The sequence below is a fragment of the Bos indicus x Bos taurus genome, chromosome 14 (genome assembly GCF_003369695.1).
Source record: "Bos indicus x Bos taurus breed Angus x Brahman F1 hybrid chromosome 14, Bos_hybrid_MaternalHap_v2.0, whole genome shotgun sequence".
Classification (NCBI taxonomy): Eukaryota; Metazoa; Chordata; class Mammalia; order Artiodactyla; family Bovidae; genus Bos; species Bos indicus x Bos taurus.
Genome location: NC_040089.1, coordinates 65,925,182 through 65,948,291, shown reverse-complemented (window position 1 = coordinate 65,948,291; position 23,110 = coordinate 65,925,182). Strand labels below are relative to the sequence as shown.

The window sequence follows — 23,110 nt, the reverse complement described above, 5'->3', positions numbered from 1 at the left end:
GTGGTACCAGCATAAGAATGGAAAGAACAACAAAACAGAATATAATGCCTGGAAATAGAATATAATGTACAAAATAAGCTGGCATATTATGAAAACCAACCAGTGAGGAAAAAATACTTACTGCTTTGTTATTTTGGGGGTTGAGAGGAAGGTTTTGAATTAAGTTAGATCTTCACCACAGAAATATCAAAATAAATTACAGATGGATTAAGAAGTTAAAAGTCAAAAAATGGAAATATAAAAGAACTGGTAATACAGGAGAATATTTATATGTTCAACCCCGTGCCATGAAACACAGGGAAAAAACCATAAATGAACTAAAACTTTAACATTTATGTCAGACAAGAGGGTAGTTACTTTAAGAGTTTTAAGAAGAGTATCAATAAGAAAAAGATAAACAGACCAAACTCTAAAAGGCAACAGTTTCTCTGTTTCTGCCACAGCCCAGTGGTTAGGACTTGGTGCTTTCACGGCAGGGCCCAGGCTCAATCCCTGGTCTGGGAACTAGGATCCTGCGAACTGTGTGGCGTGGCAAAAAAATCAAGTATCTCAAGTTAAACACAAAGTAAGAGGACAGGAATCCTTACACCACTTGAACGGAAGACAGAGACTACCCAAAACCAGCCTATCACATTCTTGGTCGTGTATTTTAAGAAATAAAGCTGCTTAAAGATTTACTCTTCTAAAATCTGAACTGTTAAACTTTGTTCATGTTCTGAGTTATCAATTTCTTAACTGAAAGAATTTAAATTAATCATTTCTTCCAAGGAGTGAACTGCAGAAGAGACTTTGCTTCTGGAGCGACTGGGCAGTCATCCTTTCCTCTATACCGTTCCATCAAAGCATAGTGAAAACCCTGGACATTATACATAAACAAGCACAGGAAGACACTGGAAGGTGGAGAGAAGGTGGCAAACCAGCTTGGGACTGTGGCACTAAAGCAATGACACAGCTGTGAGTTTCATGGGCTTTCCTTTTACTTCATTTATCCCAGCCTGGTTATTGAAGAAGTCAGGAACCCAGAAACACCCACGGCACAGACTAAAACAGCCCCTACAAAAGCCTGCTCTCTCTTGAGTGAAAGGATCAGGAAAGGACAGTTAGCCAGCACGCAACCCTCTCTTTTAAACAATAACCATTCTGCTCCACCAAACACTGCAGAGAAAACACTGACCCCACCCCATGCAGCAAAGGCTGGGTGGGGAACCTAGACTTCTACCCTCTGGAGGCTGTCCAATCCTTTCACTGCAGTAGTATCCGAGAAGAGCAAATGTTAAGCTGGGGCGTTCATCCACACCCAGCAGTATAAAAGGTGCTTCCCTCCCCCAGTGGGGAGTGTTGGTGGAGATCTCGTGACAACCTGGACTTCCAGCACTATCAGGCCGTAATAAGGAAACCCCACCTCCCTCTCTGCTAGAGGGGACTGGAGGCGGCCGAGGGGAGAATCAGAACTTCCGTCGCTGCCCAGCTATACTGAGGCCCTACGGTGCCTGCAGAGGCCACTGAAGGAACCTGAGTCCTCAACCCTGGCTGGTGGTAATAAGGAGCCCCTCCCCAACCCTACATGTCAAAAGAGACCACGTAGGGGGGCCTGGACTTCTAATGCTACCTGAGAGAAATGATGGTGCCCCTCTACCCCACTGAAGCACTATCAGAGGACACCGCTCATTACAGAGAATTTAAGTAAGATCCAGCGTCTCAAAACATAATACTCAAAATGCCCAGGTTTCAAATGAAAATCACTCATCACAATAAGAAGCAATTAACTCAACTTAACTGGTTCAACAGATACCAATATCGAGATGACATGGATAACAAAATTATCTAGCAGGGATTTTAGAGCAGTCATAAAAATCCTTCAATAAACATGCCTGTAAACACATGACACATTAGAAAGCCTCAGCAAAGAATTAGAAGACACAAAAAAGAAACAAATGAAAAAATTAAAACTAAAATATATAACAAAAATAAAACCTGATGGATGGGCTGGCTCTATAGCAGAATGAGGACAGAGAGGACTCGGTGAATCAGAATATGAAACAGTAGAAATTACACAATATGAATGAGAGAAACTAAACTGGCATAAAAATGAACAGAATCTCTGGAATCTGTGGGAGTGAAACAAAAAAAATCTAAACACTTGTGTTAATGGAGTCCTAGAAAGAGAGTAGAGGGTAGGGCTGAAAAATGTCCGATAAAATAATAGTTGGAAACTTCCCCAAATTGGCAAGAGATATAAACCCACAGAGTCAAGAAGCTGAACAGTACAGACCCAAAGAAATTCATACCAACACACATCTTAATTAAACTTCTGAAAATAAAGACAAAGAAAAAAGTCTTGAAAAGACCAAGGGGTAAAACAATTCAGATGACTGTAGATTTCTTACAAGAAAGCGTGGCACAACATTTTCCAAGTATTCAAAGAACTGGCAACCAAGAAAGGATTCTATCCATCAGGAATGAAGAAGAAACAAGATGTTCTCAGGTGAAGGAAAATCAAGACAATTTGTTAACAAAGGCCTACTCTAAACGAATGGCTAAAGGAAATCTTCTAAACAGATAGAAAGGAACAAAAGAAGGAACTTCTGGAACATTAGGAGGAAGAACACTGAAGAAAACAAAAACAGGTTAAACAGTCATCCCTTATCCTGGTTTTCTCGATTGTTTAAAGGTTAAAATAAATATAACACTCTGATATGGACCTCAATGTAATAAAGAGGAAGTATTAAAGATAATTATATTATAAATGGGAGGGACAGCAAGGTAGATAAAGTTTCTACTCCTCACTTCAACTGGTAAAATGAAAACTAAGTCATATGCCATGAGAGTTCACAAAGTGACCCACGACACCACCTATTTCAGCCAAGCCCATGGGCTAATTTGAATAATGACAGATCTCACTCTTCTAGAAGGCCAGACTAGGGCAAGAATTGACTTTCAGGTTCTAGGCTACCCACCAGAAGTACAGGGAACATCTCCAGATTAGGAATTCTAGGGCCACCAGGCTGAACTTAAACTGTCCCTGGGGATTCAATATCCTCATCTTTTAAAAACTACCAAGAGTTCAACTTAATCTCAAAGGATCCTTTCAGTCTTAGTCTGCTCGTTTAAACTTATACAATTATCTAATGTTGGAAGATAAACCACTATAAAAAATTCAGCACAAATTCCTCTTCAAAACCTGTTTATCAAAGTCTACAAATCAATATGGTAAAATCTACACATGTAGGTTATAGGCAAATGTCCACTTAAACTTGGTAATAAGACTATATTCTTAAAGTTAAAACATAATTTAACTTATAACATATAAAACATATGCAAAACTCCCTTAAGAGACAGAACAGGATGGCTTTCATTCAGTAAAATAAAACTCGGAGTCTAATGAGACTCAAATGATACAACAGATAGTACTTCTGTCTAAAAGCTTTTCAAATCAGAAGTTTGCTATCTTAAATAAACATATATTGAATTTAATACACATGCATTAAGCACTACATGTATATTAAAGATACCAGGATACAGATACCTGTACTAAGATACCCGAGGTGCGAAAAACAACGCCCCTCCCCAAAAGAGTACCACTTGACCTTGAACTAGTTACAATCCAGGACAAAGACACAGAAACAAGTTATTTCATCCTAACATGGCAAAAGGCATGGCCAGGGTGCTTATGGAAACCCTGAGAAACAATTAGCCTGAACAAAGATGAAAGGAAGGCTTTCTGGAGGAGTACCTAATTTGAATTTAGAAACAATGAAACAATGAGTAAAAAGGAGCCTGCCAGTCTTTAAACTAGCAAGTGAGGGGTGAGAAAAGGTATAGAGGATTGAAAAGACATGATCTGTATGAAACATGAAACTGCAAGTCCACTATTTCAGCATTTATAAAGGGGAAAAAAAGGGAAGTCAAGCAAGGGGTTGATTAAGAGGCCAGAGGTGGACACACCAACATTATAACAGAGGGCCTCCATGCCCAACAACAGCACAACAGGAAAAGTTTTTTAAAAATCAAAAAAACAAATACTGGCTCATAAGGGGCAGCCTGCTGGGCTGCCGTCTATGGGGTCACACCGAGTCGGACACGACCGAGGTGACTTAGCAGCAGCAGCAAGCACTATTCAAAACCAGCTGCACTGTTTGCCCTCAATATAAAGAAAAATGCTTGAGCCAAACCCAGCTACAAGCCAGAGAGTAACGAGCTTATTAATATAATCCATACAGGTCAACTGGGCTTCCCATGTGGCTCAGCTGGTAAAGACTCTGCCTGCAATGCGGGAGACCTGGGTTTGATCCCTGGGTTGGGAAGATCCCCTGGAGAAGGGAAAGGCTACCCACTCCAGTATTCTTGGGCTTCCCTGGTGGCTCAGCTGGTAAAGAATCCACTTGCAATGCAGGAGACCTGGGTTTGATCCCTGGGTTGGGAAGATCCCCTGGAGAAGGGAAAGGCTACCCACTCCAGTATTCTTGGGCTTCCCTGGTGGCTCAGCTGGTAAAGAATCCACTTGCAATGCGGGAGACCTGGGTCCGATCCCTGGGTTGGGAAGATCCCCTGGAGAAGGGAAAGGCTACCCACTCTAGTATTCTGGCCTGGAGAATTCCATGGACTGTATAGTCCACGGGGTTGCAAAGAGTTGGACACAACTGAGCAACTTTCACACATACAGGTCAATTTCTGGGCAGAAAGCAGAATGGAGAAAGGGTGACAAGTGAGGCTAGGGGACAAGTGGAATAACCCTAGAAGAATCCCTTGATCACTGTGTGATCTTTCGTGAGTCATTGAACTTTTCTGGGCTTCAGTACTCTCGTATACAAAATTAGGGAATTTTACTGGAATATTTCTTAAATGCTTTTCCACCCTAAGAACTCTAGGTTAAAAACAGAATTTCTTTAAAGAGATTAGAAACGATTATGGAAGAAAGACCAGAAAAAAATATTGGTTAAATTACCCAAAAACCAGTCATTGGATGTATTTGGATTTACTTTCCTCATCAGATTTTATACTATTTGTCCCATTTTTTTTGTTATTTCCCCTCCCCCTTCTTTCTTATCTTCTTATTTAACCATAAGTTAAATAATTTAGAGATTCAACACAATAACAACAGCAATAGATCTTTGATTTATGTGCTTAAAATTCCTTTGAAGTGCTGACAATATTTCAAAAATAATGTTTCAATTAATTAACTTTTGAAAAGTAATATGGGCACATAAAACCAAACTCAAAAGTCTTAAAAAAAGAGTCTTCGGCAAAAACAAAGTTTCCATCCCACTACTGCTTCTCAGCCATGTAGTTACCTTCTCTGGAGGTCATTTTCTTGCTTATTTTTCTACAGCTACTCCACTGTAAGCACTGACATATGTATACATACATATATGTATATGTGGGTGTGTGTATTTTGCCAATAACTCCCCTCAGCAGACCTCAAATTGCTTCCAATCTGTTGACAGATATTTATGTTGTTTCCAATCTTTTGCCATTATAATGGTTTATGAAGAGTTTTTACACCTATGTTATTTCACACGTGGTTAAATTTCTCTGTAAATTGCTAGAAGAGTAACTACTAGGTCAAAGAATATATGGTGTTTTATTCTAGACAGATTTTGCTCAACCACCTTTCATGGAAACTGAGTATTAAGCTAAATTTTTGTAACAATAAACCTTATATTAAAGGGCTAGTTTCTAACATTCTCAATAATTCCTTTTTTAAAAAACATTACCTTAGAAAAATCACTTTTTATAACTATGTTTTTAATCTTTTTGTCACTTAAAAAGAACTATTCTCCAAATATCAAGTTTTGTTAACACGCACACTTACCATAGCACACAGGTCTAAGTCAATTCTGCTGGGAAAGTAAAGACTCATGAATAATTACTAAAAGTATTAAATTATTTCTACTTGCATTTAATGTCAAAACAGATTTAGAAAAAAAAAAGAAAGCCTCCTGACACTCTGCATACAGTCTACTTGTACAGGGACACTGACACTCTTCATCTAGGTCATCTTGCCACCAGTATTTACAACGTGCGATCTTCTCAAGGAGTTCAGGGATTTCGTATTTACATGTCTTATAGGGCAAAAAGTCAAAGAAGAAATGCTGGGTCAAGGAATAATACATCTGGAAGTTAAAACATAAGAAACAATAATAATGGAAAAGAAACTCATTTCTGAAATGAGAACCCTACAGAAGTTTAGTTTTAACACAATTTTAGGAGGAAAGAATTGGCAACAAAAATTAGTGGGGGAGGGGGGAGGGCAAAAAATTGAACTTGGAAAACAAAATTTTTAAATGAGAGAAACAGAATATACAGGAGGAGAAAGGTGTGTGTGTGTGTGTCTGTCTGTACATCAATCCATATTTCCTGGAAAGTTCACATCTTTACAAATCAGTTAATGAATAAATAAATCAGTTAATGAAACTCATAATGATCTTGGTCAATGTCAGAAACAGCAAAAAGGTATATAAAGAAAACATCCTCCTGTAGAGACACAAGCACTGACCTGTAAAAGCTGTGTTGCAGTAGCTCTCTGCTCAGGGTTCTTCACTAGGCACTTCTTAACAAAATCGGTGAAATCATCAGACCAAAGTTCTGGCTTCCTGAATGTTGGTGGTGGGTTTGTAGGAATCATAAATATAGCCTGATACAAACGAAAAATCCAAAAGACACAGTAAGAATCACAATAACACAGCAAATAAACAAATCTCTTTATCTATCTTTAATCAGACTCAAAAATCTGAAAAATAAATTTAAGCTCTTCTAGGATTTCCAGTCAAATTGCAATTCAGGAAGCAAAGCCATCTGCTACTAATGTAATCATTTCCCATTAAATTTCCTCTATTTGAACTGTAGCTCATTGAGCACATCATTCTTTATTTTATCTATTATTTTTAATCAGTCTCCAAAGGAGACTGTATTTCTAACCCTTTTACCAAACTGAGGACATTCTCTGGTTAAACAGATATATACTTCAATTTTGCTATTGCATGCCAGACTTGTTTCCCATTTCAGTATTTTTTTTTCAGTACTGCTATTTAGAATGGCTAGCAGCAACCTAATTTGCTTCTGCAATTCAGAATATTTAAGTACAAATATAATTACTGCTGTGGTTTGAAATAATACTTGATGGAAGCAAGTCTTTAATTTCTCTTTCTAAATATTTGAGTCAAGAATCCATATTAAAATTTTAAAAGTAATATACCACTTTATCACTAATGATTTAATTTAATATTAATAACTTATGGTGGCTCAGACTGTAAAGAATCTCCCTGCAATGTAGGAGACCCGGGTTCAATCCCTGGGTTGGGACGATCCCCTGGAGAAGGGAATGACTACCCACTCCAGTATTCTTGCCTGGAGAATTCCATGGACAGAGGAGCCTGGTGAGTTACAGTCCATGGGGTTGCAAAGAGCCGAACATGACTAAGCTACTAACACTTTCATTTCTTCACTTTCACTCATGACAATACATTCAAAGAGTTCAAAAATTCAAAAACTTTAAAAAAGTCTCCCTGTCATTTTGTCTTCATAGCTACCAAGTTATCCTTTTTTTGACCAAGAAAATTAATCCCTAAAGTTCTTAGAAAATCATTGTATGCAATGAATTAACTTCTCTCCTGGGCTATAGAATAGTTCCTGATAAAATACCATCACTAAAACAACATTTTCTTTGAAAGGATATGAAAACCATAATAAAGTTAAAACAAATGTATCCTGCACACAACAAATATTAGATATCATCACTTTCATTTCCACATAGTGTTATTTAAAAAAGACAAGAGACAAACACGCAATGACCAAAATTTTACAAAGTAAAATGAACTCAACCGTATTATAACTACTTATAGTTTAAGAGGTAAGTTCATATATAATGACACAATCAACATTAAAGGTGACATGAGGAAAAAATGGCTTTTTGGCAATCAACGTAGACATTCACAGTATACAATACACATGGGCCTCTTAAAGGCACAGCATACACAGGCCTCTCAAAGATGTATTCAGGGGTGAAGCATCCATAATACCTCCCTTCTAGACTTCGGTATTCTCTGACTATCCAGAAGAGAGGTGTCCATCTCTGCCCTAGCTCTTTCTTTCCTGGTTTTTGCTGGTCCTTCCTCTTCATGTCCCCTTCACGGATCACAGCCTTGAGATGAAGAGGCTTGTGTAACTCAATGAAGCTATGGGCCATGCGGTACAGGGCCACCCAAGATGGACGCGTCATTGTGGAGAGTTCTGACAAAACATGGTCCACTGGCAGAGGGAATTGTAAACCACTCCAGTGTTCTTGCCTCGAGAATCCCATGAACAGTGTGAAAAGGCAAAAAGATATGACACCGGAAGGAAGATATGACATCTTCCCCAGGTTGGAAGATGTCCAATATGTTCCTGGGGAAGAAGAGAGAAACAGATCCAGAAAGAATGAAGAGGTTGGGCCAAAGCAGAAATGATGCTCAGCTGTGGATATGTCTGGTGGTGAAAATAAAGTCTGATGCTATAAAGAACAATACTGAATAGAAACCTGGAATGTTAGGTCACTGAATCAAGGTAAACTGGCTATGTCAAACAGGAGATAACAAGAATGAACATCAACATCTTAGGCATCAGTGAATCAAAATGGACCAGAATGGACGAATTTAATTCAGATGACCATTATACCTACTACTGTGGGCAAGAATCCCTTACGAGACACAGAGTAGCCCTTATGAGGGCTATAAAAGAGTCCGAAATGCAGTACTTGGATGCAATCTCAAAAACGACAGAATGATCTCTGTTCGTCTCTAAGGCAAACCACCTAACATCACAGTAACCCACGTCTATGCCCCAACCACTAATGCTGAAGAAGTTCAACTTGAATGACTCTATAAAGAACTACCAGACTTTCTAAAACTTACACCAAAAAAAGATGTCCTTTTCATCCTAGGGGATGGTAGTACAAATGTAGGAAGTGAAGAGATACCTAGAGTAACAGGCAAGTTTGGCCTTGAAGTACAAAATGCAGCAGGGCAAAGGTTAACAGAGTTTTGCCAAGAGAACACACTGGTCATAGCAAACACCTTCTTCCAAAAACACAAGAGATGAATCTACATATGGACATCAGCAGACTGTCAATACCAAAATCAGACTGACTGTATTTTTTGCAGCCGAAGAGAGAGAAGCTCTGTAAAGTCAGCAAAAACAAGACCAGCTCAGATCATGAACTCCTTACTGCAAAATTTATGCTTAATTTAAAGAAACTAGGGAACACCACTAGGCCATTCAGGTATGACCTAAATCAAATTCTAAAAGATGATGCTGTTAAAGCGCTGTACTCAATATGTCAGCAAATTTGGAAAACTCAGCAATGGCCACAGGACTGAAAAGGTCAGTTTTCATTCCAATTTCAAAGAAGGGCAATTTCAAAGAATGTTCAAACTGCTGTACAATTTTACTCATTTCACACACTCTAAGGTAATGCTCAAAATTCTTCAAGCGTGGCTTCAGTAGTGACTGAAGAACTTCCAGACGTACAAGCTGGGTTTAGAAAATGCAGAGCAACTAGAGATCAAATTGCAACATCCACTAGATCAGAGGGAAATCAAGGGAATTCCAGAAAAACATCTATTTGGGTGTCATTGACTATGCAAAAGCATATACTGAGTGTGCTGCTGCTGCTGCTGCTGCTAAGTCACGTCAGTCGTGTCCAACTCTGTGAGACCCCATAGACGGATTCTCCAGGCAAGAATACTGGAGTGGGTTGCCATTTCCTTCTCCAATGCATGAAAGTGAAAAGTGAAAGTGAAGTTGCTCAGTCATGTCCGACTCAGTGACCCCATGGACTGAAGCCTACCAGGCTCCTCCATCCATGGAATTTTCCAGGCAAGAGTACTGGAGTGGGTTGCCATTGCCTTCTCTGAGTGAGTGGATCACAATAAACTATGAAAAATTCTTAAAGAGATGGGAATACCAGATCACCTTCCCTGTCTGCTGAGAAACCTGTATGCAGGTCAAGAAGCAACAGTTAGAATCACTGGTTCAAAATTGGAAAAAAAAGAGTACAAAAGGCTGTGTATTGTCACCCTGCTTATTTAACCTATATGCAGAGTACATCATGTGAAATGCCAGGCTGGATGACTCATAAGCTGGAATCAAGACTGCCAGGAGAAGTATCAGTGGTTATCACACATGTTACCGCCATTATAGCAGAAAAGTGAAGAGGAATTAAAGAACCTCTTGATAAGGGCGAAAGAGGACAGCAAAGAAGCTGGCTTAAAAACTCAACATAAACTAAGACCATGGTATATCCAGTTCCACCACTTTAAGGCAAACAGAAGGGGGAAAAAGTGGAAACAGTGACAGACTTTATTTTCTTGGGCTCCAAAATCACTGCAGACAGTGACTGCAGCCATGAAATTAAGACACTTGCTCCTTGGAAGAAAAGCTATGACAAACCTAGACAGCATATTAAAAAGCAGAGACATCACTTTGCCAACAAAGGTCCACATAGCTAAACCTATGGTCTTGCCAGTAGTCACATATGGATGTGAGAGCTGGACCATAAAGAAGGTTCAGAGCTGAAGAATTGATCCTTTCAAATTGTGGTGCTGGAGAGGACTCTTGAAAGTCCCTTGGACAGCAAGGAGATCAAACCAGTCAATCCTAAAGGAAATCAGTCCTGAATATTCATTGGAAGGACCGATGCTGAAGCTGCAGTTTCAATATTTTGGCCACCTGATGTGAAGACTCATTGGAAAAGATCCTGATACTGGGAAGACTGAAGGGAGGAGGAGAAGGAGATGACAGAGGATGAGATGGTTGGATGGCATCACCAACTTGATGGACACGAGTCTGACCAAGCTCTGGGAGTCAATGATGAACAGGGAGGCCTGGCGTGCTGCAGTCCATGGGGTTGCAAAGAGTCAGACACAACTGAGCGACTGAACTGAACTGAACACACAAAAGCATGGTATTAGACTTCATATGGAATTAAAGGATTTAGCAGGAAATACAGTCACTGTCCTTAAGAAACTTCTAAATGGAAGAACAGTAAAAGATTTAAAGAGCTGTACAATGATAAAGAAAATCATATAAAGCATTAAGGAGAGAGGTCATTCTCTTTAGAAGAAATAGGATAAGGAAAAGTGAAATAAGGCTTTTGGGAGGAGCAGAGAACAAGCTGATTATCCTATAAGGGACTAAGAAATGATAAGATTAGAAGAGGAATGAAGGATATGGAGTTTGGTCAGCAAGAAAGTGCACAACTGAATGAAGTTGGTTCCCCCCCCTCCTTCCGTGTGTGTCTTTATATTTTTGCTTTTAATTAAGATTTATGTGTGACCTCAGAAAAGGATTAAGAAAAAACAAACCTAGAGATATTCTAAATGTGGCTAGCATAGAGGTCTCAGGATGAGTCATAAACAGAAATAGAAGAAATAACGTATACACACTACAAGGGCTTCCCTTGTGGCTCAGCTGGTAAAGACTCCACCAGCAATGTGAGAGGCCCAGGTTCGACTTCTGGGTTGGGAAGATCCCCTAGTGAAGGGAAAGGCTACTCACTTCAGTATAATGCCTAAAGGGAAAGGCTACCCACTCCAGTATAATGCTTAAATTTAATGCCTGAAACTATAAAATCTCTAGAAGGAAAAGCTTCATGACATTTGTCTTGGCAATAATATCTTAGATATGACATCAAAAGCTCAGGCAAAAATAGCTTACAGACTTGAGGAGTAAAAATAGTGCTTCATCCTGCACTTTTCCTCAGCTTAAGTTTTAGGAATGACCTTTGATTCTGAACATTTGTTGATGTTTATCTAGGATAAAAGGGGAAAGCAACATGGAGGAATTCTGAGAAAAAAAAGTGTGGTTTTACAAGGACCTACTGTATAGCACATGGGATTCCCCAGTGGCTCAGCGATAAAGAATCCTGCAATGTAGGAGATGCAGGTTTGATTCCTGGGTCAGGAAGATTCCTGGAGTAGGAAACAGCAACCCATTGCCATAGTCTTGCCTGGAAAATCCCATGGACAGTGGATATAGTCCACGGGGTGGTAAAGAGTCAGACATGACTAGAGTCAGACACGTGCGCACACACATGAATAACTGAATCACTATGCTATATAGCTGAAACTAACACAATATTGTTCATCAACTATATGCCAATATAAAATAAAAAGTTTTAGCCACACCGCTGGTATAGTGGTATCATGCAAGATTCCCATTCTTGTGACCCAGGGTCGATTCCCGGGTGGCGCAAATTATGCTTTGTATTTTGGGGCTCCCCTAGTAGCTCAGGCTTCCCTTGTGGCTCAGCTGGTAAAGAATCCGCCTGCAATGTGGAGACCTGGGTTTGATCCCTGGGTTGGGAAGATCCCTTGGAGAAGGGAAAGGCTACCCACTCCAGTATTCTTGCCTGGAGAATCCAATGCACAGAAGAGCCTGGTGGGCTACAATCCACGGGCTCACAAAGAGTTGGACACGACTGAGCGACTAACACACACACACTACAGAAGAAGCAAGAGTACCTCCTAACAACACTGTTTGGGGGGTGGCTAGAGGAAAGGAAAAACCATTACTCCAGAATTCAAGCAATAAAAAACAGATACCTTAATTACAGAGCATTCAGGTATTCTAACCATTTCCTATATCATTCTTCTGAGAGCCCTCAGAATATGCGGCAGTCTACTAAAATGTGTTATCACTGGTTCCTAACTTGGAAAGTTATGCAAAAGACTTTCTGTGGACAAGGCAATGAAGCCTCAATACCCCAATCTGTTTATTCTAGGGTAAGACTTAATCTCTTTATTACTATACTCATCTTCTTTGAAAAAGAGATAATCCTTTAATAGAAGAGAACATTCTTATTCATCTTATATCACATTACACATATGACATCTAAGATAGTCCTTCAAAAGCAGCGTAGCCAGTTTTATGACACAATGAGCATCTACCAAGTGACAACTATGCACCGAGTACTTTCTGTGCATTCCTATGTTTTATTAAAAGAAACAGCAGACTGATAAGCCACAAGCCAGAGAGCACCAGCAGATACATTTTGTTCAGGCAACACTGAGTTCACAGTCCCATAAGGTAAAAATGTGCTGAAACTAGACTGCTTCTACATGAGATGTATGTTTTCCCTTTCACATGGACCCCATCTAGCCTGGCTCAGTCTTATATTTCATCAGATGGCCCCCATTATGTATCTACCTTTGTAAGCCCTGGTATTACAGATTTTATAATAAGACACATATCTTGAACCCATGGAGTTTGCAATGAAACTGCGGGGGGCGGGGTGGGGGGGCACGTGAAAAAACAGCAAACAATGGAGGGCTAGAAAATAAAATTCTTCTGTAAATAACCTAATTAACCTCAGCTCTACAGTTGAAACAACAAAAAAGAATCCGCCTGGCAATGCAGGAACTGTACAAGATGCAGGTTCAATCCCTGGAAGATCCCCTGAAAGAGGGCACCCCTGTATTCTTGCCTGAAGAATCCCATGGACAGAGGAGCCTGGCAGGCTACAGTTCATACAGTTGCAAAGAGTTGGACACAACTGAAGCAACTTAGCAGGCATGCATGCACACATTCCAGCTTTAAGGAGGGGGCAAAACGGGGTTAATATCAGCTGCGGCAAAAGGCACACAAATACACCTGCTACTTCAAATTAGAGAATAAAAATAAATTTGAACTCTCATCTCTGCGAAACAGTTCAAAGCACATATGTACATAAACCCCCCTATAGAGACTGACCTCAAACTGCAGGTATATGATACTAGATTGTCTAGATAAATGCTGTTCATCTGCCCTTCTGTTACAAATTGATGGATAACAACTCAGCGATTTATGTCCTTGAGCTAATGCTCTCCTTTGAACTTTGAGCCAGTGCGTGAGCTGCAGTCTTATCTTCAGATAATCTTAACATATAAGGCTCACCTTAGCAGTAGCTATTAGAAATCCAAGGATAAAAAGCTTAACTCTAAAGCTTATTTACCCAGTACTATCATAAAGTGATCCTAAAATGTTCACATTCTATTCTCAAACAAGCACTGAACCACATACAGTTCAAACAAATAAGTCTTAATATATGATCTACCAAAATGGAGAGGCTCTAAAAGTCTCCAGGGAAAACACTATACGTTTTATTTCCTTTTCTTTTTAAAGTTAGATAATAATAAACTGACAGATTTTTCTCACAGACTTGACTTTGTTCAGCTAATTTAACCTAATCATGAATCAGAGGATCCTCTTAAGAATTGCCAGGTTTTGTATGAGTTGATTAGGTAACAGGCCTCTGCTGTAGAAAGTTTTGGCATTCAGTGGCTAGCCTTATCCTAACAATTCACTCCCTTCCTTGACACCAACCAAATCACATGGACACACATTACAGCCATAAAATTTATCTTATCTCTAACACCATTTTGATTGAAGAATGTTAGTACAATAAATGATATGATTATCTTTGTGTTTGTTTCTACACAACATGTTGCTTAACCACACAGTGAACCTCTGATTGAGTTTTTTAAAGAACTTCCCTGATCACAAGTAGTCTAAGAAGCCAAGAAACATTAGCGCCTCAAAACAACAAATTATCTTCATGCCTGGAATTTCACACCTTTAGACTCCAGGAGCATCCAGAGGATGTGAAAAAAGCTGGAGCTGAGAAACAACAATGCCTGAACTGTAATCTCAGTGGAGTGAGTCAACACATGTGTTTGAAGCTAAGGTAGCTAGGACTTGTGAACCTACAGAAGCAACGGACATGCTGGAATCACAAAGGAACCTGTGCCACTATTCAAGAACCTCAGGTACACGAGCAAAAGGTTATCTTCATAACAAGCAAATGAGATAAAGGATGAGAAAGCACTTCATTGAACTGTGAAGAACTAAAAACACATATAGCTGTCTTCTGACAGTGAACATAATACGGAGGTAGCAAGCTAAGTTAAGGTATATAATTCCTAAAAAGAATATATAGTAATAATACTTTTAAGAGATTATTAGAAATAAGGTAGTAAACAGTACAGTGGATGAAGCCAATGCTGGACTTAAGTCAAAAACATAGGCTTGAGTCCTAAATCACCCTCTGGCTGTGCAGCCTCAGTGTTTTCATATAAGTGAGGTGGCTGGATATTTTTCAGACTCCTTTTTGGGTATGAAAGACTCTGGTACTCTACCTAGAAATCTAGGTTAAGAGTTAAATCCTACTAGGCAAATACTCAATTGTTGGTTAAAAAGAACATGCAGGTGGAAGAGGAGAGTGAAGGATAACAAAAGGCCTACCAGATATTAATATAAAAACACAATTCAAAGTTTGTCTCACCACTCCCTTAAAAGCAATTTTAAATAGACAGAGGTTTGAAGAGAATATGAAGATCTAGAGTGATCCTTGCTCTTAGGGTGCAGTTTCTACAGTAAGCCCAAGGTTAGAGTATTGCAAGCATGACCTCATAATCAACTCCAGTTGCAGGAATTTCAGTAATCATTAATCTGGCTCATGAAGGCCAATCTGTCTGCCTAGGACTCAGATTCAGGGGAGGGATGTAGCTGATGCCCTGGCATTCAGGGTGAATAAGAGAACCAGCTCTAGAGGTCTGAGCCAGCTCTAGATGGCACTGGGTTACCATCACACCTCCATCATAAGCAGCCATTTCACTGACCTCTTCTATTTCTCTAAGCCTGTTACCATACTTTAAAATTGGGAACAATAGTAATAATGACAGAACAATAATAGAGCTACCTCATGGGGCTGTTCTAAAGTTTAAATGGGTTAATATATGTAAAATACTTAGAATAGCACCTGCCACATTATAAATGCACAATAATGTTAGCTCTTATTAATCCAATTTTACTGCTGAGGCTGTTAATTAGCTTATTCACGATCACACAGCTAGTAAAGTGGCTGTCAAAACGAGAGATCAGATCTATCTGGCTCCATATCTACTTCACACTATTTCCATGTCTCTATTAAATTTCTGCCACAGATAATTCTATTACAAGGTAAAGGCTCTGTAACACATATTTGGTCTCCCAAAAGAAAATGCAAAGCTATCTCTATAAAAATAATTATAGTTCACTTTCTGTAATTGTGGTAAAATGTAAATAAAAAACACCAAACAATTAAGACATGGCCAAGTAAAATACCATGTTATCAACAAAATGGAGCAACATATTGCCATAAAAATGACAAGTGTATAAATTACAAAGCCACAAAGAAATGTTCTATTGAAAGAAAAGTGAATTTATAATAACCAAGACATGGACACAACCGAAATGTACATTGAGAGACGACTGGATAAAGAAGATGTGATATATATAGCATGTGTGTATACACACACGCACACACACAATGGAATACTAAGCAACCAAAAAAAATGAAATAATGCCATTTGCAGCACACGCATGGACCTAGAGACTACTGTACTACGTGGAGTAAGTCAGAAAGAGAAAGGCAAATACAGATGATCTCAATAATATGTGGAATCTAAAATATGATACAAATGAACTTATCTATGAAACAGAAACAGACTTACAGACACAGAGGACAGAATGGTGGTTACTGGGGGTCGGGGAGAGGGATGGACTGGAAGTCTGGTGTTAGCAGATGCAAGCGAGTATCTGTAGACTAGATAAACAACAAGGCCTTACTGTGTACCACAGAGAATATATTCAATATCCTGTAATAAATCATGATGATTAAGAAAAAAGAAAATGGAAAGATATAATAAAAAAGAAAGGTAAAAATGAGAAAACAAACAACAGTACAAAATGATTTGGTACAAAATCTCAAAAACTCAAAATATCAATTCACTGTCTACAAGACTGCAGGTGCTAATGAGAGCTCATTCAGTTGTGTCTGACTATTTGCGACCCCAAGGACTGGGGGCTGACAGGCTCCTCTGTCCATGGAATTTTCCAGGAAAGAATACGAGAGTGGGTTGCCATTTTCTACTCCAGGGGATCTTCCTGACTCAGGGATTGAATCTGTATCTCTTGTGTCTCCTGCATTGGCAGGCGGATTCTTTACCACTGCGCCACCTGAGAAGTCCTGCATTGTACAAGACTGTGTAAGATTCCTTTAAAAATTTTTATTATAAAGGCCACTATATATTTATAATTGAACAAAGGCATCATTTAAAAACACTGCTTAAGTTACCACTCATTGCAGTCTGCTTCTACAAGCACCTCTCACAGATGCAAAATTTAAATTCCAATACCTTTGAATGCTTCCAGTTAAGTCTTAATCATCTTTCAAGGTTGAAATATAATATTACTTTAATATAATTCAAAAATATCCATAAAATATGGCTATAGAAGAAACCAAAGTGACTAAGACCCAAAACTTAAGGAACTTTATAATTCTACTCTCTCTCAGTCTCCAGAATTGGAATTCCTGTGTGTGATCAGCTCAATTAACTTTTTTAAGCACATAAAATGTATCCAAACCTATAATATTAGAATTTATTCAAGAAGCTTAGACTCTAATGGGGTAGGAAAATGCATACCAGATCATTTCAACAAAACAGTGTAAGTGCTAAGGTAGATGGCAACAACGGGCATTACAAAATGAGTTAGCTCAAACTGCCCTTTAAAGGCAAAATGAGAGGCTGGGTCCTAAAGAGTGAATGAGTGAGTGAATGAGGCACAGAGAAGAGAGCTGCATGTTTGTTCAAAGGTGTGAGGTCTGAAATACCAAGGGGTCGAGGAAGGAAACCAACTTATTCCCGGTGTGGGGCAGGAAAAATTACAAGATGAACCTGAAGTATCTTCTTGGCCCTTAAAGGAAAAAGAACAAAAAACAAAAATAAAAAATACAAACTAATCAAGTCTACCAAAAGAAGTTCAGAACTTGTAGAACTTAGCTTTGCTCATAATAGATTCAGATTTAATCTTAAATCTGATCTGAGAACCAGGCAGTTATTTTTTGTCTCCCAAGTAATCCTAACGTGCAGCCAACGCTGAGAACCACTGTGCTAGAACACAAAGTATAAGGCTACGTACCATCACACCATACACCTCAGCTCCGGCACTCTGCGTATTTTAACGTGGACTCCAGTTAGTTTTAAACTCATTCTAAATGCTCTGAGTAACACGGAAACTACTTGAAGGCATAAACAGGCCTATTGAGTTTTGTACCCCCAGCAGCATTAGACCTAGTTATTTATGCAGAGTAAAATCCAAATCTATACTAAGAGTGTCGATGTAAAAGACTCCAGTTAAATATGGTGACTTGAATATACTGACTTACTCAATGCCATGCCAAAAATTCTACTAAAGGACAGTAGGAATTTTTTTTAAATGCTTAAACTCCAGAGAAAAGGACAACAGCAAATATGGGATAGCAATAAAATTCTGAAAACAGAAAAGTAAATGGACAAGTCTTAACTCAAAAGATCTGAGAAATCAGTGAGAAGCAATCAACTCCCACCATGGAGGAGGGCGGGGCGGGGGAAGGCTAAGAAATTGGAAGGACCACATACATTTAAAGATAGAGGACATCTGTAGCAAAAGCACACCTGGTGTCCAAATTTTAGTTTCAAAAATGCCATTCCCACCGAAAGAAATCAGTGCTCCTTGAAGAAACATCGTTGGGCCTTATTTCAGTAAGGAAGCACTCAAAGATAAATGAAATCATGCCAAAAGATGCAGGACTGCTGCCAAGTCGCTTCAGTCGTGTCCGACTCTGTGCGATCCCATAGACGGCAGCCCACCAGGCTCCCCCGTCCCTGGGATTCTCCAGGCAAGAACACTGGAGTGGGTTGCCATTTCCTTCTCCAATGCATGCAAGTGAAAAGTGAAAGTTAAGTCGCTGAGTCTTCTCCGACTCTTAGCAACCCCATGGACCCCACCAGGCTCCTCCGTCCATGGGATTTTCCAGGCAAGAGTGCTGGAGTGGGCTAGCTGAACTTAAAAAAACTGAGCATCCAAACAGTAATAGTAGTGGCTATAATTATGGCGGTGGTTTAGTCTCTCAGTCGTGTCTGACTCTTTGTGACCCCATGGACTGTAGCCTGCCAGGCTCCTCTGTCCATGGGATTCTCCAGGCAAGAATCTTGGAGTAGGTTGCCATTTTCTTCTCTAGGGGATATTCCTGACCCAGGAATCGAACTCTGGTCTCCTGAATTGCAGGCAGATTCTTTACTGACTGAGCTAACATACTGAATAAGATGAAAATCAATTAGCCTATAGCAATATTTTTTAATTTCATTTTTACATTAAAAAATTTTATTTGACGTTAGAAGGCACACAGTTTTCAAGAATTTGTCGAAGTTTGTTACGGAAAACAGCAGTTCCACACTAATCCTTTCTTCTCCAGGGTAAACACCTCGCTGTTTTACCTGATTCTTTAGGTATTTACCTCAGTTATATAAATAACATGCTTACAATGGTACTTCTTGATTTTTCAGTTTGAGGCATAATCTTTTGACCCTCAACTACAGAAGATGAACATGTAGCTTTCTTCTTCCTGCCCATTCCACAAGTACCTTTCCTCTTCCAAACTACTTATTATTTTCTTTAAACTGATACTCAGTGTCTACAACAGTGTAACTATGTAAATACCATATATAGTAGCTGAGCCAGGTAGAAATGATTTCTTTTCCTATCCTGCATAATTTTTTTTGTCTCTGGAGATGATATAAAGTGGTATTTTTAAAAAAAGAGTTTAAGAAAAGCTGTTCTTTATAAAAAATACCAGCTAATAAACACACAATGACTGAATGACTTAGAAGATCAACATTTGTCACCCTCAAAGTACTGCAATGATCAATTCGGGCAAGGACGACCAGAGGATACTACTGCCAGGGAACAATTACTGGAGAAAGGATGCTTCTTGCAAATTACAAAAGTACCCTTCCAGACCACTCAATAATTACAAAGGAGAAGACGTACCTTACAATAGAGAGATCTGTTCATTGTTACCTTAACTAAGTGATCAGACTTTACTAAGAGACAAACTCACAGTATGTGATTTCTGATATGACACAACATGAGAAACACACCCCCACCCACGAAATCCTTCCCCAAAATACACAACCTGGATCTACTCTATCGAGGACCGCACACCTCGTTCTATTGTGTTCAGCCTCAACCGCGTTATGCATATACTGCACGTTCTACAACTGAAGGTCCGTGGCAGCCCTGCGTCAAGCAAGTCCGTCGGCATATGTCCAACAGCGTCTTCTCACTTCATGTCTCTGTCACAGCCTAGTGATTTTTATAGTGTTTCCTATTTTTTCATTGTGTTATTATATTTGTTATGGTGCTCTCTGACCAATGATCTCTGATTTTATACTAGGACTTGCTGAAGATGTACAAGAAAATGAGTATTTTTCAAAGCAATATTTTTAAATTAAGGTACATATATTGGTTTTTCTTTTTTAAACATAATGCTATTGCACACTTAACAGAATACAGGATAGTGTAAACATAACTTTTCTGTGCATTGGAGAACCAAAGAAATTCATATGACTCACTTCACTGCAATCTTTGCTTCATTGGGGTGGTCTGGAACTGCAACGTCGCCAAGGCACGCTTGTATTAGAAATGAAGCTAGTGTAACAAATTTTTAATTTTAAAAATTTCAGCTAGTGTAACTGAATTTTTAATTTTATTTAAATTACTACTAGGTTGGTGCAAAAGTAATTGCATTTTGCATTGCTCAAATTTGCCATTGGAGTAATTCTTAATAAATGGAGTTATGTTATACACCATTTTATCCCACATTTCTCGCTTTATGTTTTTTCACTAATGACTTATTATTTGCTGTTTATATTTATTTTAGACTATGGAAAATGATGTTCGACAGAAAGCAAATTTGACCAATTTTCTTATTCGAGTTCAAAATGGGTCGTTAAGCAGCAGGGACAACTCACAACATCAACAATGCATTTGGCCGAGGACCTGCTAACGAACATGCAGTGCAATGGTGGTTCAAGAAGTTTTGCAAAGGAGATGGGAGCCTTGAAGATGAAGAGGGTAGTGGCCAGCCATCGGAAATGGACAACAACCAACTGAGAGCAAGTATCTAAGCTGATCCTCTTAGAACTACAGGAGAAGTTGCCAAAGAACTCAGTGTCGACCATTCTACTGTCGTTTGGTATTTGAAGCAAATTGGAAAGGTGAAAAAGCTCGATAAGTGGGTGCCTCACAAGCTGACAGCAAATCAAAAAAATCATCGTTGTGAAGTGTCATCTTCAATGAACAATTTCTCGAGTGGATTGTGCTGTGCGACAAAAAGTGGATTTTATACGACAACCGGTGACAACCAGCTCAAGCGTCTGGACCAAGAAGTGTCAAAGCACTTCCCAAAGCCAAACCTGGACCCAAAAAAGGTCGTGGTCACTGTCTGGTGGTCTGCTGCTGGCGCGATCCACTACAGTTTTCTGAATCCAAGAGAAACCATTCCATCTGAAAAGTATGCTCAGCAAACTGATGAGATGCATACACTACAACCTGTGCAACCGGAACTGGTCAACAGAAAGGACCCAGTTCTTCTCCATGATGCCAGTCTGCACATCGCACAACCAATGTTTCAAAAGTTGAACGAATCAGGCTACCAAGTTTTGCCTCACCTGACCTCTGGCCAATCGACTACCCCTTCTTCAAGCATCTCTGACAACTTTTTGCAGGGAAAATGCCTCCACAACAGTAGGAGGCAGAAAAAGCTTTTCAGGAGTTCATTAAATTCTGAGGCATGGATTTTTATGCTACAAGAAGAAACAAACTTATTTCTTGTTGGCAAAAATGTGTTGACTGTAATGGTTCCTATTTTGATTAGTAAAGTTGAGTTTGAGCCTAGTTATCATGATTTAAAATTCATGGACTGAAACTGCAGTTACGTTTGCACCAACCTAATTCATGTGAACCATTAGGCTGGTTTTCCTGATTTATATCTTTTGTATTAACACTGTAACCGTAACTATAGTGCTTACTTCAGTTCTGTGGGTCATTCTATCAAATTATTGAACCTGTGGAAGTGAAAGGAACTGACAAATTTATAGCCAGTCGGTACCAGTGACTGGAAGACCCCTGAAGCACAGCTGGTCTCTGAGGAACCAGCAGTTGTGCTGGAAACTGTGACCTTTAACTTGTGGGGTCCACGCCAACTCCAGGTTGGTTAGCACCAGATCTGAACTGCATTCCACCCTGTCGGGGTTCAAACAGAATACCAAATTACAGGTGGTACTCAAACATGGCAAAATATCTTGAAACTGATACATAAGTTTATACAAGAAGTACCTCTTAAGCAAAGGTGAAGAATAATGTCTCTTTACATTTTTTTTTTTCTACAGTTGTGGTTCTCAAAGTGTGGTCCCCCCCTTCATGAAGTCCTAGGGCCCATCAGGTCAAATCTATCTTCATAAAAATACTAAGACATTATTCTCCTTTTTTTCTCTATTGACATTTACACTAAAGGTAAAAAAATAACGATGGGTAAAACTGCTGGACCCCTAGCACCAATCAAGACAGTGGACCCGAACTGTCCTATTAATCCCTATACTCTTCACTATGCAGTCACGGTTTTCTTTAAAAAAAAAAAAAAAAGTCACTTTCATTTAAGAATGTCCTTGATGAAAAAGAAAAAACATTCATTTTTAAGAATCTTGATATCTGAACAAACATCTTTTTAGTAATCTTGTGATTAAATGAGAAGGAAGCATATACTACTTATGCTGCTATCAAAGTACAATGGTTGTCTCAATGAAAAAGCACACACGGGATTACAGAGCAAGCCAAACCATCACTTTTGGAGGAACATCGTTCTTATTTGAAGAAGAAAAAACAGACTTGATAGGCAAACTCTGATAATTCAGATTTGGGTATGTGGCAAATATTTTCTCAAAAATAAGCCAAGTAAGCCTATCACTTCAAGGAAAATACAAATACTTTCTGGTACTCGTGATAAAACTCAAGATTTCAAGTGAAAATTCAAATTTTCAAGTTTCTGTTACTATGAACTTAATAACTCACCAATACTTAAAATTAAAAACTGTTCTGATGAGACTAGTAGTGATACTGAAAAATGTAATTTTTTTTGGTACTGTACGTCAAAATGCGAAAGCTCTGCCATTACTCAGTGAATTAAGATGGTAACCAATCACGTGGGAAAAGACACATTCAAAGTGCGAAACAGAAC

General features: G+C 39.1%; 1 protein-coding gene across 2 annotated transcripts in view; it reads right to left on the bottom strand.

Moving 5' to 3' along the window:
* The window catches only part of STK3 (serine/threonine kinase 3), a 310,059-nt gene that overhangs the window by 135,379 nt on the left and 151,570 nt on the right, over positions 1 to 23,110 (bottom strand). For both annotated transcript variants that reach the window (XM_027561460.1, XM_027561459.1), the window contains exon 7: positions 6,497 to 6,634. In XM_027561460.1, the coding sequence (XP_027417261.1) occupies positions 6,497 to 6,634 (138 nt within the window). The remainder of the gene's footprint in view (positions 1 to 6,496; positions 6,635 to 23,110) is intronic.